This window comes from Medicago truncatula, chromosome 4 (assembly GCF_003473485.1).
Source record: "Medicago truncatula cultivar Jemalong A17 chromosome 4, MtrunA17r5.0-ANR, whole genome shotgun sequence".
Taxonomy (NCBI): domain Eukaryota; kingdom Viridiplantae; phylum Streptophyta; class Magnoliopsida; order Fabales; family Fabaceae; genus Medicago; species Medicago truncatula.
The window spans coordinates 8,655,289-8,671,927 of record NC_053045.1 but is presented as its reverse complement, the minus strand read 5'-3'; the positions used below and the strand labels follow the sequence as shown (position 1 = coordinate 8,671,927).

The 16,639-nt window shown below is 30.5% G+C and overlaps 2 protein-coding genes across 3 annotated transcripts; one reads left to right on the top strand and one right to left on the bottom strand.

The window, feature by feature from the left end:
• Nucleotides 1-2,835: 2,835 nt before the first annotated feature.
• On the bottom strand, nucleotides 2,836-7,236 carry LOC11434530 (uncharacterized). Of its 2 annotated transcripts, none has more exons than XM_024780930.2 (7): nucleotides 6,975-7,236; nucleotides 5,451-5,804; nucleotides 4,845-5,011; nucleotides 4,671-4,751; nucleotides 3,728-3,803; nucleotides 3,543-3,623; nucleotides 2,836-3,171 (listed from the first exon to the last, which is right to left on the bottom strand). In XM_024780930.2, exons 2-7 carry the CDS (start codon nucleotides 5,788-5,790, stop codon nucleotides 3,020-3,022), a joined length of 897 nt encoding a protein of 298 aa, XP_024636698.1. In that variant the 5' UTR covers nucleotides 5,791-5,804; nucleotides 6,975-7,236; the 3' UTR covers nucleotides 2,836-3,019. The 2 variants fall into 2 exon arrangements, with proteins under 2 accessions (XP_024636698.1, XP_003605108.2); XM_003605060.4 differs by having other exon boundaries at nucleotides 5,451-5,799; nucleotides 6,975-7,139.
• A 6,995-nt stretch (nucleotides 7,237-14,231) lies between these two features.
• Nucleotides 14,232-15,851, top strand: LOC11429480 (UDP-glycosyltransferase 73C6). The gene is made up of 2 exons (XM_039832865.1): nucleotides 14,232-14,754; nucleotides 14,887-15,851. The coding sequence occupies exons 1-2, from the start codon at nucleotides 14,311-14,313 to the stop codon at nucleotides 15,805-15,807; spliced, it is 1,365 nt and encodes a 454-aa protein (XP_039688799.1). The 5' UTR covers nucleotides 14,232-14,310; the 3' UTR covers nucleotides 15,808-15,851.
• The last annotated feature ends 788 nt before the right edge of the window (nucleotides 15,852-16,639 follow it).

Sequence of the window (16,639 nt, the reverse complement as noted above, 5' to 3'; positions counted from 1 at the left end):
TACTGTGGAGGAACAATGTGAAAGAAAACATGCTATAAACTAAGACTGTTTGGATAGATAGTTTAATTGAGCGTTAATAACATACGTGTTCATCATATAAGAGCTTATTTATAAGTCATTTTTATCAAAAAAGTTAAAATATAGTCAAGCTGTTTTCATATAAGTTTAAAGTTGTTTTCATAAGCTCTTTAAAAACAATGAAATGCCTTGTTCAATGGCCATGGGAAGATAAATTGAAACCTAAACAATAAATTGTGAAAATGAGAAAGTAAGATGTGTTTATTTTTGTGTGCGTGTTGAGAGTAAACGAGAGTGTTACTTATTAGATTATATTTCGAGGGGAACATGTTTAAATGCAATTTTGTTCGTAACAAAACCTGATTCAATTAGTTGTAAATTTACCGCAATTAGTATGGAATTAAATTTCAGTTGCAAATCATTAAAATTCTCTTTTTTTTTTTTGTACAAACAAATCATTAAAATTCTTGTAGAGAAAGAAGAAAAAGAAAAAGAAAGTATGCTTATTCGGAAAGCTCATATACACTACATTAATATAAGGCCAACGATCGTGAAACAAAATTTGGATTTTGGTACCGTTTGGTCAGATTTTTTTTTCGGTCTAAAAGCTACTTTAAAACAAAGTTAAAATAAAGCTCTTTAAGAAAAAAACTAAAGTTGTTTGGTTTCTTTATTTTTTTTTAGTTCTAAAATTATTTTTAAGTTAAAAGTTGTTTGACAAAATTTGTACAAAACTTTGAATTTTTTTTTTTTTGTGGTGTCCGGAGTTCGAACCCGTGACCTTGCATATATTTATACATTGTTTATATCAACTGAGCTAAGCTAGAAAATAGTTTGTTTTTTCTTTTCCAATTTTACTGTATAACAAATTTTGTTATAAGAATATCATATTTTTTATGTCATTTAAAAAGATAAGAATTTATATTATATGATATTATATTTGTTACATTGTTGGTGTCATTGAAAAAGATATGTTTAGTTTTTTTAATAAGAAAAAGATATGCATAGTTTGTTACAATATAAATGTGTAAAATATATATAAGTATAATTTTTTTGAGCATCTATACTAGTACTTTTTATTAAAATCAAAATTTTAGAAAAATAATAATTGTACGCATTACGTAACACTGAAAAAATTATACGCATTAGCGTAACAAAAAAAGCAGACATACAAACATAAAATATTATTCTAAACGCTAATGTGTGTGTATATTTGTGAGGTTGAAGAAAGGGAATAAAAATATTTGGTGTCATTCAATGACAGCATGAATAAAAATATTTGTGAGGTTGTGATAATTAAACGATATTAAAATTAAATATATAAGTGATAAAAAGATAATAAAATTCCTTCAAAAATAGATAATAAAATTAAATTGATCATTCTTTAAAAAAAATTATATGGACCGGTTAAAAAAAAAACAAATTGAAATATAATATTAAAAAATAAAAGATAAGGTTGCCTGCGTGAGTTGAAGAGAAGTGTTTGTGAAATAAATTACAGAGAAGTAGTTTTTTGAAGTAGCATTCAACAACTTTTTGTTAAAGCTCATTCCATTCAATTTTAAGCATTCTAAAAAAAATACTTTTTTTCGAAGGTACTTTATTGATATTGTGTTTGGCCTAACTTCTCCTTAAAAATGTAGAAAAGCTGAAGAAAAAAAAAAGTCAGGTCAAACGGTATCTTTATATAGAAGTATAAAGGAAATACTTTTGTGAGATGTGGTTGTTGATGACCTTTAAAAAAAATTGGGAGTTTGAAGGGAACAAAATGGAAGGCTTTAAGGGTGAAAAATAGAGAAAATAAAGGTATTTTTCTAAAAAATAACAGAATAATGTTTTGATTAATATATATTTAATATTAAAGGATATTATAAAAACTTAGATTAAAATTCATATGAAACCTCCAGAAGCATTTTCCATTACAATTTTTAAGTTATCTGAAATTAAAAGGATTTATATTATTAATAAAAAAATTAACCTCAAGTTTTCAAGTCTCTTCTCCCCTCAAGCTTCCAAACAAAGAAAAAGAACAAATACTTGGCAGTTCCGTTGAAGAGAGAAGAGTTTTTTTTTTTTAGGTCTAAAAGAGAGAAGAGTTTGAGAGAGAATAGATTTAAAAAGAAAAAAAAGAAACTGAGGACGAGAGATGAAGAAATGGGTATTGCAACCGTTTGTAGGGTAGAGAAATATACTTAAATTCTATTTTTAATTTAATGGAAAAATTTAAGAATATGCCTAATTTATTTGTAGGTTTTTAGAAGAGATGCAATAACCTGTGGGAAAAAAAAAAATAGAGATGTAAATTGAAGCAAATAAAAATTTGTAATACCATTGAGATGTTTGATTTAAATCAGTTTATGTAATACATTACAAAACAAAAATGTTTATGTCATACATTTGTCGTGCAGTAATAACAATCTACTCATATCATGCATTATTTTTATCAGAACAACTCATATCATGCACTGGATATCCAATTCTACACATTCACACAATACTTCATTCTAATTTCATTTTAATTGGGAGTTGTAGACCTCATCTCAACACTACATAATATCTAAATAATTTTTCCTACAATATTGATATTTATCTATTCAAGAATTAAGTAAATATTTCCTCACGAAAAAAAATTAAATCTGTTTAAGAACATGCAGTGTAAACAATGTTATGTAAGAGCATGAAATGTAGTACGACCAAAGCCACATTGAAACAATTTTTTTCGTTAGACTATATTTAACTTACGATTTAACTTTGGATTATCGCGGGTCTCTTTCCTTGCAAATTAAAGGGTTAACACACACAAAAAAAAAAATCCTATTTAAATGAAAACCTCAAACCTCAAATCAAGGGTTTAGAACGATAAAAACTCCGAGTAAACAAACATATATTAGTTCTACAACATGATCTTATAGCTTTTTGATCTAAACCACACCACAATGCAACTCATTCTACATTTTTTACATACAAAATTACAGGCAATGTCTACCATGTCCTACACCATTCACTCAATATTGATCCTAACAACTTTCTTTGTTCTTCCTTCAGATTTGTTTCCACTTTCATAATTTGATGAAAATCCTCTTTCCCTTCTATCTTGCTCCAAATATGGAAGTGACCAAACCTTGTTTTTGGTTAGCTCACCAACTCTAGAATCTGCAGTATTTATAGTTATAATTATAAATTAAATTAAATTAAATCTTCTATCTTGCTCCGAATAATAATGTTTTTACATTAAACAAACAAGGAAACATATTTGAGTTTTTTTTACCAATGAAGTTGCACACAAGAAATGAAGATACAGCGTAGAGAGCTTTACTTTGCTTGTGCACATAATACATGTTAAGAACAATCTACCAGTACAGTAATTGTTTTCCAAATTAAGTTAGAAGCGCCCATTTAAATGCAGTAAACAATATCGGCCATAATTTTGAAATCGTACAATTCAGATTGCACATAAGAAACTTAAATTGAGGAAGGTCATACAGGCAACAATATTGACTCAAAGGGAACAAAAAAAGGCTAACCTTTCTTCCTTTGTATATCATAATCAGGTAACGGCCCTAGATTATTGCCTTTCCAAGCTTCCTCAAAGTGTGCAAGCTCATCTGACAAATTAAAAAACAAATACGTCGATCACTATCAATAGAATTTCTTTTAACCATTCGAGATGTTGTTAAACAGACAGTTAATGAACACAATAGCAACAAACCTTCATTAAGATTGTGCAGCGTTTGTGTTGTACCAACCTTGCCGTCTGAGTCAAGCTTTCTCAAAACTGAATGACCCTACATACAAAATATATAAACTTAACCTCTATACCTAAAACAATGTTTTATTTAGAGAAACATGCTTTGTTTCTCATAACTAACTACCTAATTAACCCTCCCCTAACCAACTAACTAAGTTCTAACGATCACAAATCCTTCATTTCCTAAGATATTAAGAACTTGGTTGAATTAGCTCATTTGAACTATAACACCCAGTGAGGCTGTTTCGTAGAGCATATGAAAATAACTTATGACATGTCCATAAGTTCTCTAGGATAGCTTATGAAAACAGTATATAACTTATATGAAATTAAATTGACTATTTTATCATTAGTTATAGAATTAAACTTTCTGATAAGTATTTATGTCAGAAATGCTTAATTAAGTTGTTTATCCAAATAGAACCTAACTCTTCAACAGTTCAATGTAGAGTTCTTCGTTACCGGATCACAATCAGAGTCTTTTTCAACAATGTAAATTCTTGTTGTACATTTTGAAATATATGTAATTATAGTATTAAAAGTCCCAAAAGTATTCAAGTTTTTTTTCGTTTCAGATAATTGTGAAAATTTATCTTGATCTCTAGTACCAGACATCTTCCTAGATGTTACAATTGGTAGTCGATTAAGAAGAGATAGCCTGAACAACCATTGAGACAACCTGAACAACCATTGCACATATATAATTTGAATTTTTTTCCTAATGTAAAAGATTTTGCTTTAAACCTAATGGAAGAAAATACGGCTTTCGTATCAATTCCAAATTTCTTGCACGTTTACTGTATGCACAACATAGGTAATGTCTCTTTTCATCTACATTTAATATTATGACTTTAACTACTGCAGAAATTCATTCTTATACGACCTATTATGTGTCATTACAAACCTTATCATGGATTCCTCTAGTGATTCTATGTGCTGCCTCGCCTGTTGATGTGTCAGCTTCCTTCCTTTCCTCAACCACCACCTTATTCAGTTATATCATATAGACGATATTAGAGTAAAATTTAAACTTTAAGACAATTAACACTAAGAGGAAGTCACAGGTCGCAACACATACCCCGTCAGTCCCCATCCTTCTGGTTCTGGTAGAAGTATAGTAAGCACCATCTATACCACCATATGTTACTTTGCTAGTCTGAAAAGACAAATTGCGATTATGGTCCTTCGAATGTTCTTCTGATTTGTGACGATCATTCTTGTGAGTCACACCACTGCTTTTCCAATCTGCTAGTACTCACACAAATAACTACATCAAAGAACTATGCATTGCAGTGTAAAACTTTGAATACAATCATCCAATCAGAACTTGTCGTGCAAATATTTGTTGAGATACTTAAAAAAAGTTACTGCAAAATAGTATAATGATAAGATCTGATTGAATAACCGTGAAAAAAAAAGTTCTGCACAGTAAGCGTTGGACTTCGTTAGAACAGCAATCCTAATTGAAAAGAATGAATATATGAAAAACACAAGCGATGACCATAACAAAGTTCAGCCAATTCAACCGAAATCTCTAACTGCAGATTGGCATAAATTCCTTTGTATTATTTCAAACATGAATTTACGGTGTACAACTTATCAGGCAAGTATGAGCCATACTCAACAATCTCTAAATTCGTTAAAATATCCAAAGACATTATAAATAATAGATCAAAAACATTACCATTAACATCATCATCATCCGGATGCTCAACAGATGGCTCCATTGATGACCTCAAAAATTTTTCATCAAAACTATCAATGTCCTCGTCATCAGAGTCTAATTCTTTTATAACAACTCCTTTTTCCCTGCTGGTCTTCTCACTCTTTTGCATTGATCTAGATGAAGTAGAACTTGGATTCCTCATGTTGTCCAATGGGTGAGTGAAAAAAGGATCATCAAATGGATCCCTTCCCCCAAAAAGGCTAGGCATCGTCATACTTTTGTGGAAACCAAATCCACCAAAATCTCCAAACCCTCTTGATTTGAAAACATTGTCTTGAACTTCTCTACCCTTCTGCATATTCTTTATCTAATCTTCATAAAACATAACAAAAATTCCAAATAAAACACAACAAACCATCATGTCAAAAAATTAGAAAAAGATTCACCCTTTTGCTATTCAGCCTATGAGCCTATAAAGTATTTTAACACTACAACTAGTGAGCATTAACCAAACTTAGTCACAAGACTTTAAACAAAATTCCACTATATTTTTTATAAAAAAATCTAAGGTTTTGATGTTAGTGAGTATTAAGTAAACTTAATCACAAGATTCCTTAGTAAGACTACATCATCCAAAGTTTTATTATATGAAGGTCTGCAACTGCGATCTGAGCTACGACATAAGGATTGTTTATATTACCAAATTTGAAGTGCAACGTAACTGAGGTCGCATTTAAGCACATTTATTGACAATTTTAAGGATTGTGATCCTGTTGGGCCATGAGTGGAGCCTCACTAGATTGGATTATCACATCGGATTAAGAGCAACCAGAGATGTGAGTTAGAGACCACATCTGCACCGAAACCTTAAGGCATTAGGTTTATAGGTGGGTCCATTCACTTATATATTGCTCAACAGTGGCTTTTCCATCCAATGTGATACTTCTTGTTCTACCTAAGACATCCTTCAAAAAAAGTTCCACCTAAGACTTGCTACACAGTCGTTACGATTCAAAAGCTGTTAGTTTTACAAATATCATTTCTCTTGTAACAACCCAATGAAGCACAGACTTAGATAAACACCCAACTAGACACTGACACTTAATATTTGAAAAAAAAAAAATACCAATTAAATGTAACATGTGTGGAGTGTCACGAGACTCTCAACATGCCTTCAATATGAAATGTCGGTGCTACATAGCTATGGACACAATGATTATTGCAATCTTTATTTTAAGAATCACAACACAACCACAACCATCATATATTGCCTCCTCTATCTAAAAACTTGACTATGTGAAGATTATTATCTGTGATATTAAGGATCACAACCGATATTTAAAATCTTGCTTAATCAATTACAAAAATATTTTCATATTTCAATAATTCATATTCAATAAATTGTTGTTTACGTATAGACATATGGAAAAACCAATTGCAAAATTTCAAGTCCAAGTGAAAGAAAATAAGAATTTGATATCAAATATTTTGAACGAATGAAATAATTAAAATTAAAATTATGTATGAAGATGATGAAATTACCTGAGATGATGATGAAGAGAAGAAGAATGTAGAAGAAGAACAATTCACCCGTTAATTAAGGAATTTGTTAAAAAAACAAAAAACAGAGGAACGTATTTATGTTTGACACATGATACAGAGAGAACGACACGTGGATTTTATTTGTCTTTGTTTTACGGGATGCTACTCGAACCTTCACTTCATCCTCTCGCGCTCTCTCTTTCTTTCTTATGCTGTTGGGATTTTTTTGACCATTTTATTGTTGAATAGAAAAAAACTTTGTTGACCAATTAAATGATTTCCAATTGCTCTATGTGAAAGATACTTATATCTTTTTGTATAAAATATATAGAAAATATCTTCATCAACTTAGCTCAGTTTGTAGGGATATTGCATATTATATGTAGGGGCTGGGGTTCGAACCCAGAACATTTCATTAGTCCACATTTATATGTGTGAGCTCTAGTCACTGTGCTATTTGACCAAAAAATTATATAGAGAATGAAGTGTGAATTTCAGACTCCTCGTTTGTTCATCTAGTGTAGAACAAAATTTTATACTTTTGTTCGTAAAAAAAGAAAAGCTTAATTGCAATTTTAGTCCCCTATGTTTCAAGAAGTTATGATTTTGACCCCCTAACTCATTAAAATACAAAACAGCCCCTTATGTATTGGATCTTTGGCAGTTTTGGCCCCCTAGACCAATTTTGACTTGGTCAACACTGACATGACACTCCAAAGCAGCCACATGTGCATTGTTTTAATTAAAAATAAATAAAAAAACCACATATAAATTAAAAAATTAAATAAATGAAAAAAAACAACAAATAATTAAAAAAATAAAAAAGAAAGAAAAAAAAAGGAAGAAAATCGTGTTCTAAAATCTGATTCTCCCTCTTCTTCCTCTCATCTCTCTCTAAAAAACTGATTCTCTCTCTCCAAAACCCTTTGTTCCAAAATCTTGAAGCTTTCTGCTACTGCTTCATCACCACCATGGATTTGCTCCAATTGAATCTCTCTCGTATTCAAATTGTAACCAGAAACACGAGGAAGTAAAGTGGCATTCTAATTTTCCAAAAACAGGTAAACTACTTGTAGCATTCAGGAACAGAGTTGATCAGGAAATATAAATAGAAACTATCATTATACTTTTAATAATGTAAACATTATGTGATTGTTCTGATTTTTTTGGGAGATCATCAAATTGATAATACAGGGAGTTCTTATTCATTCATTCAAGGTAACATGTAGGAGTTATTGTGTCTCAGGTGAGTAGTTTTAAAACACTTTTTAACTAATTCAAGAATTAATTCAAGAATAGATATTCATACTATTAAAGATTATTCATATATTCTTGCATTATTCATGCTGACACTGATAATATTGCATTTATAACTGCAAATTAACAAATAACTGAGCAGTTTATAATAAATATACAGATAGGAAACGACAGAGTAAGGGAGGAAAAAAAGAATTTATATGATAAATATATAAATAGTGCATGTGATATGCTCCTTTTTCTTTTGATAAAAACGAAACTTTCGTTTCGTTCAATAGAATATTATTTCAATATCGTGCTTGCATTGAGCTACTCATCCTTTTTCCACTTTTTTCATACTTCTGTCAATGGAGCAGGTTCTTGAATCAGTGTTTTTGAGAGAGATGAGAGGAAGAAGAGCTAGAATCAGATTTTGGAATACAATTTCCTTCCTTTTTTTCCTTTCTTTTTTTATTTTTTTAATTATTTGTTGTTGTTTTTCATTTATTTAATTCTTTAATTTATATGTGGCTTTTTTTATTTATTTTTAATTATAACAATGCACACGTGGCGCCTTTGAAGTATCAGGTTAGCGTTGACTGAGTTAAATTGGTCTAGGGGGCCAAAACTGCCAAAGATCCAATACATAGGGGGCTGTTTTGTATTTTAATTAGTTAGGGGTCCAAAATCGCAACTTCTTAAAACATAGGAGGCCAAAAGTGCAATTAAGCATAAAAAAAAATACTCATATCCCACTGCATTGTTCCTATTCATCCAACCATATTATCAGCCTTCCATTTTGTTTTCTGCTTGATTCTTTTTGTTCCAACTTGTTGACACTCTACAAATTTATTTTCCTTCTCTTTCTTCATCAAATCTTGCATCCTTTTACGGTATTCAACTTTTTTATCCTGCCAAAATAAACAATATAATGCATGCTAGCTAATATATTATGCAAGCCATGTTCAAGATTCGGTTCAGGTGTGCCAAAATAGTATTATTAGGAAATTCTTAACTAAGAAATATATTTCAATAATCCATGTTTGATAGGGTGTTATAAGTTTTTGTAACAATTGGTTTCTCCCAAGGATCTGTATAGGGAATCAAGGATTTAAAGTAAAAATGGAATTGTGGGGGTTGTTACTCAAGGCATCAAAGTTAAAGAGAATTGAAGCAAGATTCATAGCATTGAAGATTTCTTGGTCAAGAACATTCAAGTAGGGAATGGTGTCTTGAGATTCGAAGACTTTGGAAGATCCAATTTCAAGAAGATTTGAAGTTTGGACGGTTTAGAGTAGTTACCTTGCATAAAAGGTTTAGGATAGGTTTGAGCCATAAACTAAAGGAATCTTTGTAATTAACTCTAGATTTCAACAGCATAATAGTGGGAAAACATAGAACTTTTCTACGAAGAGTGGATATAACCTATAGTAAGGACGATTGGGGAAACCACTATAAACGCCAGTGTTTTCTCTTCCTTTCTCTTTTAAATTCAACATTTTATAATTTGATATATGATAGATTTTGATTAGATCAATTGCAATATGTTTTAAGTGATTGAATGTACTAGACCATGTTTTCTTTGAATTGTTTTGTAAATTCATTTAATAATCAATCACTTATAATAATTGGAATTAACTTATTATAAATTTCATCGTAGATCAAATCATTGTGATTTTCATTGTTAGCATATGTGTTGCTTAAATTGTATGTTTCATTTGAGATTGAATTGTCTTTGTAATTGTTAAGTATGTGAAGTTTTATTGGTATACATTAATTAATTTAATAGTGAATCTCTTGTTCAACTTTAAATTTGTGTGTTTTTACATTGTTAAATTAGTATATCCTTGTTGGGATTGTATTGATTCCAATAGTCAAGAAATTTTGTAAAATGATTTTCAAAAACCATGTTTTCACTATAAATCTTTTTGAGGGAATCTATTCACCCCCTCTCTAGATTCATTACGTTACTTTCATATAGACCAACAATACAAAATCACAGTACGTGTGGATTACTATAGATGGAGTTTAGACAACTCAACCCAATCTGAAGAGAAAGAATATGGCATGTCTAATGGAGGATGTTTTGGAGATGGCTTCAATAGAAGGTTCTAATGGAATGGCATGCTTTGACAGCAAGGCAAGCAAGAGGCACTGAAGGTTTTATCTCAGAATTGCATAGGGTTGAGGAAACCCTCTACAATTAGATCCATAATAATTGTCAAATTATTGTTACTTTTCATAGTACTTATGGACTTGTTTTGTTTGAAATCAATCATAAGAACTCCTAATTTGATACAAATATTATTTATATAGTAATTGTTCCAAAAATCTATTACATCTAGTTTTTATACAATTTTATAGGAGTAAAGAAAGGCAACCACAAGCGCCATAGTTATGCTAGAGCCTTATAAAGACTTTTAGAGACAATCATGATTCGCTAAGCATGCATGGCAAGGTGAAAGCGATTCTAAGCAGGGGATTCTAGAAGGAAAGCCAAACACGGTTGTTAGCCTGTAATTTCGATAGGCTCAATTAAAGTGGTCAATATTTGTTGACTTTTATCTTTGCAGGAATCAAAGTCTTTTCTCTTTAACATGGGGATTTCGATGAGATTTGGACTTAGCATGTGAAAGGGTCTAAAAGCTCCATAATTCGACAAGACACAAGTCAAGAATGCAGGTTCGTCGAAGCCAAGTAGTTACCGTCAAGGCGGGAAGAATTTGAATTTCAAAGAGAAGCGGTTTCCTTGATGGAAACGTGGGAGACGAACAGTTTTCAATGGAAGGAGTGCTAATCGTGGAGTTAGGTTTTTTTCAGTTATTTTTCTATGAATAAATAGTAGTTTTCCATATGGAAAATTGGTCACAAATCACTTATAAAAATTCTAAAACACTTGAAGTACCGGCGCGAGAGTAAAGAGTTATATAGAAAAGAGTTATACATAATATATGTAATCTGATTTGTTGAATTTATTTGGGAAAACATTCAAGCTAACAAGACTCGTATTAAAGAAAGTTTGGACATATTTTGTGCTGCCCCTGTTTGGATACCTTATTGGAATTTCCCCATCAATACTAGTCACTGTCTCATTAGGTATACTTCTAACCTAAACCATATTATGTTAGAATTTATGATGACTAATTTATTTGAACACATTTGTATCCATGATGATGAAAGCTAATTTATTTTCAAAGACACGTGGAAGGATTACTTTGGTTTTAGATCAACTAAACTCAAGGTTGTGTTGGGTAACTGATGACAGGTCATCTCACGTTATTATTAGCATGTTTTTTAGTTATTTTTATTTTCAGTAGGTTTTTCATCTAGAATAGAGGAGTATTAAAACAATTGCTTTTGATTTTGGGACATTTGCAAATTTAGGGTGTTTTGATGTAATTCACGAAGAAATCTTGCTAATTGGCAAAGTAAGACATTTGAAGACTTGTGAAGATTTTGGGAAGATTCAAGGGGCCTCATAAGACATTACAGAGGGAGGACTTCTGTTCCCAGGTCCCAAGACATGTTATATGGAAGCAAACATCCAAAAAGGTGAAGAACGAGCGTTTCTGCATCAGACAGCACTTACATGCACCCCGAACTCACATGCGCCCGAGGCCTGGTTTCCTGCACTCACATGCACCTAGCGTATGGAGTTGTGCTCCCCGAGCATGAGGAAAACAGGCAAGAATTGAATTTTGCTACTTTTTAGTGGAAAAACTTGATATTTAACTCAACTTCATGTGTAAACTGTCCCTATAAATACCATTCCACTCATTCATAATTTCTCATTCATAATGAAGTGGTTCAAGAGGAAAGCAAACTCTAGGAGCTTCCTAGGGAGGAGTATCTCTCCTTATGTCGAGTCTCTAGGGTATGTTTTATTTCTTTTGTAATTTGTCTTTAATTATCATGAGTAACTAAATTTTTTTAAGCAAATAAAGAGACAATGACATGACTCACTTAATCTCTCATTTAATCCCAACCATCTAATTATCCAAGGGTCTTTATTTAACCCTCTCATCTCTCATTATAAAATATCCTCTCATTTACTACATATATAAGACTTTATCACAATAGATCCACTTATTTTTATGAATGTCTATTTTAACAAGATGCACCATTTTTGATTTGGACAAAAACAAAAAGACCCACTCATAATAGTGACCCACTCGTATATATGCATAGTGTCGTGTGGGTGCATAGTGTCGTGCCACTATACCATTGCTCTTTTCACAAATTCGTACAATAGGTTGTTGGCTTTCAATTGATATGATAATGGTTTTGTTGAAGAAATAAATACCCAGGAGCAATGGTCAATAATGGATGCTAATAATAATGATCGAACAGATTCAGCAGGTGCCTTGCTAGTAGATTTGAAAACATCTCATGAAAATGTTTAATGAGTTCTCCAATTGTCGGTGAAGAATTAAATGATGAAAAAATACTTATATAATCACACTCCAAATTAAAATTATCTAGACACATATTCATATTTTTTTTTGGTTACGACACATATTCATATAATACATATTATTTGATTATTTTTAAAAATACATATTATTTTTTAAAAAAATCTTTTGAATATCAAATTTTTAAGCGATAAAAACCTAAAAATTTAAATTTAAATCATGTTTTGTCTAATAGTTCTAATTTTTGTTTGGAGAACTTCTTATAATATTATAAATATAAGAGTAAATTACACTCCCCTTCCTTTAAAGATGCTTGAATTACAATCCCCTCCCCTCATATGTTAAAATATACACTCCCCTCCCCTCTTATTCAAAACATATTGGGAAATATTTCACTCCCCTCCCTTAATAGAAGCTTGAATTACATTCTCCTCCCCTCTTAAGTCAAAATCTACACTTTACTCTCACAATAAATTTTTTTATTTCTACTAATCTAGTCAAAAAAAAAAAAAAATCGAACACACTTCGAGAAAAATAGTATTGCGGGTCTATTTTACTATTATCAAAATTTGAATACATATTTTTCGCTATTTTTTATTCACAATTTTATTAACATATAGTTTTAAACCCTATTATAAAATATGAAACAAGCATAATAAAATTAAAATATGTAAAAAATTACTAAAGACAATAAAGTATGGTTGCTTAAAAGTTAATTTTATATTCTAAATTATAAAATTAATAGTAAAATATTTAAATTTAATTATCATTGACACTTAAATTATAAATTAATTAATTTATTTTACTTAAATGATGGTTCAAATTTGGTATATATTATAAAAATATTTATTTATCTTAAAATAGATTAAAGTTTAGAGTATATTTAATTATTAAGGGTGAGAATTGTATTTAAGCATCTTATAGGTGAGGGGAGTATAAATTTTATTTTTCAAGGGAGGGAAGTGTATATTTTAACATAAGAGGAAAGGGGTGTGTAATTCAAGCTTCTCTTAGGGGAGGGGAGTGTAATTTACTCTAAATATAACTACAAAACAAAAACTTAAAATTTCGAACGATACACATGAGTTGATTTAAAAGTATAGACAAAATGTTGTGATTGAAAAAATTTGAGGACTAAAAGTCGAAGAAGTTTTGTTGAAGATCTAAAACGAAAAGTTGAAATATTTATAAGGACAAAAAGTATTTTAACCCTTTTTTAAAATATTGTCCGTCCCAAATTATAAGTCATTTTGAAAATTTCACATAAATTAAGAAATATAATATATTTTGTATAGAAAGTATATATTATAAATTGTTTACAAAATTGTCCTTAATAAATGCTATAAAAAAATAAATTAAAGAAATGATAAAAGAGAAAGTAATAAATAATCGATGGTATAATAGAAAAATTATCATTAATAATTCATTGATATTGTAAAACGACTTATAATTTGAGACAATTCTTTTTTTTTTTCTTTCCAAAATCGACTTATAAAGGGAGTATTTTGTATATTGATACTTCTTTAGTAGTTTTAATATTGATTATAGTACTTTAAAAAAAAATGAAACCTACACCATTCATTGGTATATAAATATGTGTTACAACTTTAAGTCTATTCATTCATTCATTTTACATGTACAATATATACAAATAACATCATATCATTAATCCTTCCAACAACAGAAGCATGGCAACCCTAGATCCAAAGCTACACTTTGTGTTGTTTCCAATGATGGCACAAGGCCACATGATCCCCATGATGGACACTGCAAAACTATTGGCACATCATGAAAATGTTATAGTTACAATAGTAACAACCCCAAAAAATGCATCTAGGTTCACATCAATTATAGCACGTTATGTTGAATCTGGTCTTCACATTCAATTAATCCAACTTGAATTTCCATGTAAAGAGTTTGGATTACCAGAAGGATGTGAGAATCTTGACATGCTGCCTGGACTTGCCCTAGCCTCAAACTTCTTCAATGTATCAAAACTTCTCCAACAAGAAGTTGAAAAGATATTTCAAGAGTTAACACCACCAGCAACTTGTATTATCTCTGATATGTTTTTGCCATATACAATCCACATAGCTAGAAAGTTCAATATTCCAAGAATTTCTTTTGCTCCAGTAAGTTGCTTCTGGCTCTACAATATACATAATTTACATGTCAGTAATATTATGGAAATCATGGCTAATAAAGAATCTGAATACTTTTATTTGCCTGATATCCCTGACAAAATTCAAATGACCCTAGCACAGACAGGACTAGGGTCAACAAAGATCAATGAAGCCTTGAAACAATTTAATGAGGATATGCTTGAAGCTGAAATGAGTAGTTATGGGATAATCACAAATTCTTTTGAGGAGTTAGAGCCAACATATGCAACAGACTTTAAAAAGATGAAAAATGACAAAGTTTGGTGTATTGGACCTGTATCACTTAGTAACATTGATGACTTGGATAAGGTTCAAAGAGGTAATAGTAACAAAGTTTTAGTTCATGAATGGAAGCACTTGAAGTGGCTAAATTCTCATAAGGATGAGAGTGTTATATATGCATGCCTTGGAAGTTTATGTAATTTAACATCACTACAGTTGATAGAGCTAGGGTTAGCATTAGAAGCAACAAAAAAACCTTTTATTTGGGTTATTAGAGAGGGAAATCAGTTAGAAGAGTTGGAAAAATGGATTGAGGAGAGTGGATTTGAGGGAAGAATCAATGATAGAGGCTTAGTAATTAAGGGTTGGGCCCCTCAGTTATTGATTTTGTCACATCCTGCAATTGGAGGATTCTTAACACATTGTGGTTGGAATTCTACAATGGAAGCAATATGTGCTGGTGTACCAATGGTTACATGGCCACTTTTTGGAGATCAATTTTTTAATGAATGTTTAGTTGTGCAAATATTGAAAGTTGGTGTAAAAATTGGGGTGAAGAGTCCAATGCAATGGGGTGAGGAAGAAAAAAGTGGTGTGTTGGTGAAGAAGGAAGATGTTGAAAGAGGAATAGAAGTGTTAATGGATGAGACAAGTGAATGTAAAGAAAGAAGAAAAAGGATTAGAGAGCTTGCTGAGATTGCTAAAAAGGCTGTAGAAAAAGGTGGATCTTCTCACTCTAATGTTGTTTTGTTCATCCAAGATATCATTAAGATTAAAAATAAAGTGACAAAAACCATATGAAGAAAAAATGTATTACATACATGTTCAATAGTTGTACTATTATTTTTTTTAATAAAGTTGTTCTATTATTTTTTAAATACAAGTATCTCGTCCTTTATTAAAAAAAATTTCTCTCTAAATAAATTTTCTAACTTAAAATGGATCGACTTATATTTTTTAAAACATGACTTATTCTAATATGCACAAGTGAATCAAGTGTTGTATGATGCACAACTACTTTTTATCATTATTAAAAATAAAAAATAAAAACTATTTTTGACGATTAGATCAAACATATCCATGAAATGTTATGGTACATTGTTCATACCAAATCTTTTCTCCATCTCTCTCCTAGTCCCTACCAACCCTTTAAATTGATTTGTTACGAAGCCACCAACCCACCACACTCATGATAGAAGAGTATTGCGGCAACCTAAATTTTAAACGTTGTTTAAAAATAATGAAGTCGCCACAAAAGTTTATTAAAATAGGAAAAATATTAAAAAAATATTTTAAAAATGGTCAAAGAAACTATATTTTAAGTTTAGGAGTCGATTATGTGTAAGGAAGATATTAATACCCTACAACATCCATTTAAGAAAATGATTAGCTCTAATTAATTGTGAAATATTTGGCTAACTTTATAACATTTTATTTTCTCCTCCGTTATTAAGTGCAAATGAAAATACAAGTTTGATTGAAAATGTAGTTTTTTAAAGAGAGAGGAAAAATATTTTATTATTATTGTGCTTGATAAGAGTGGTCTCTTGCTCCTACATATCTTCTTGTCTGAGGAACAATTCAAAGCTGGATAATTCTTTGGTATAAAATATTCGTGTTTTAGTTGATTTTA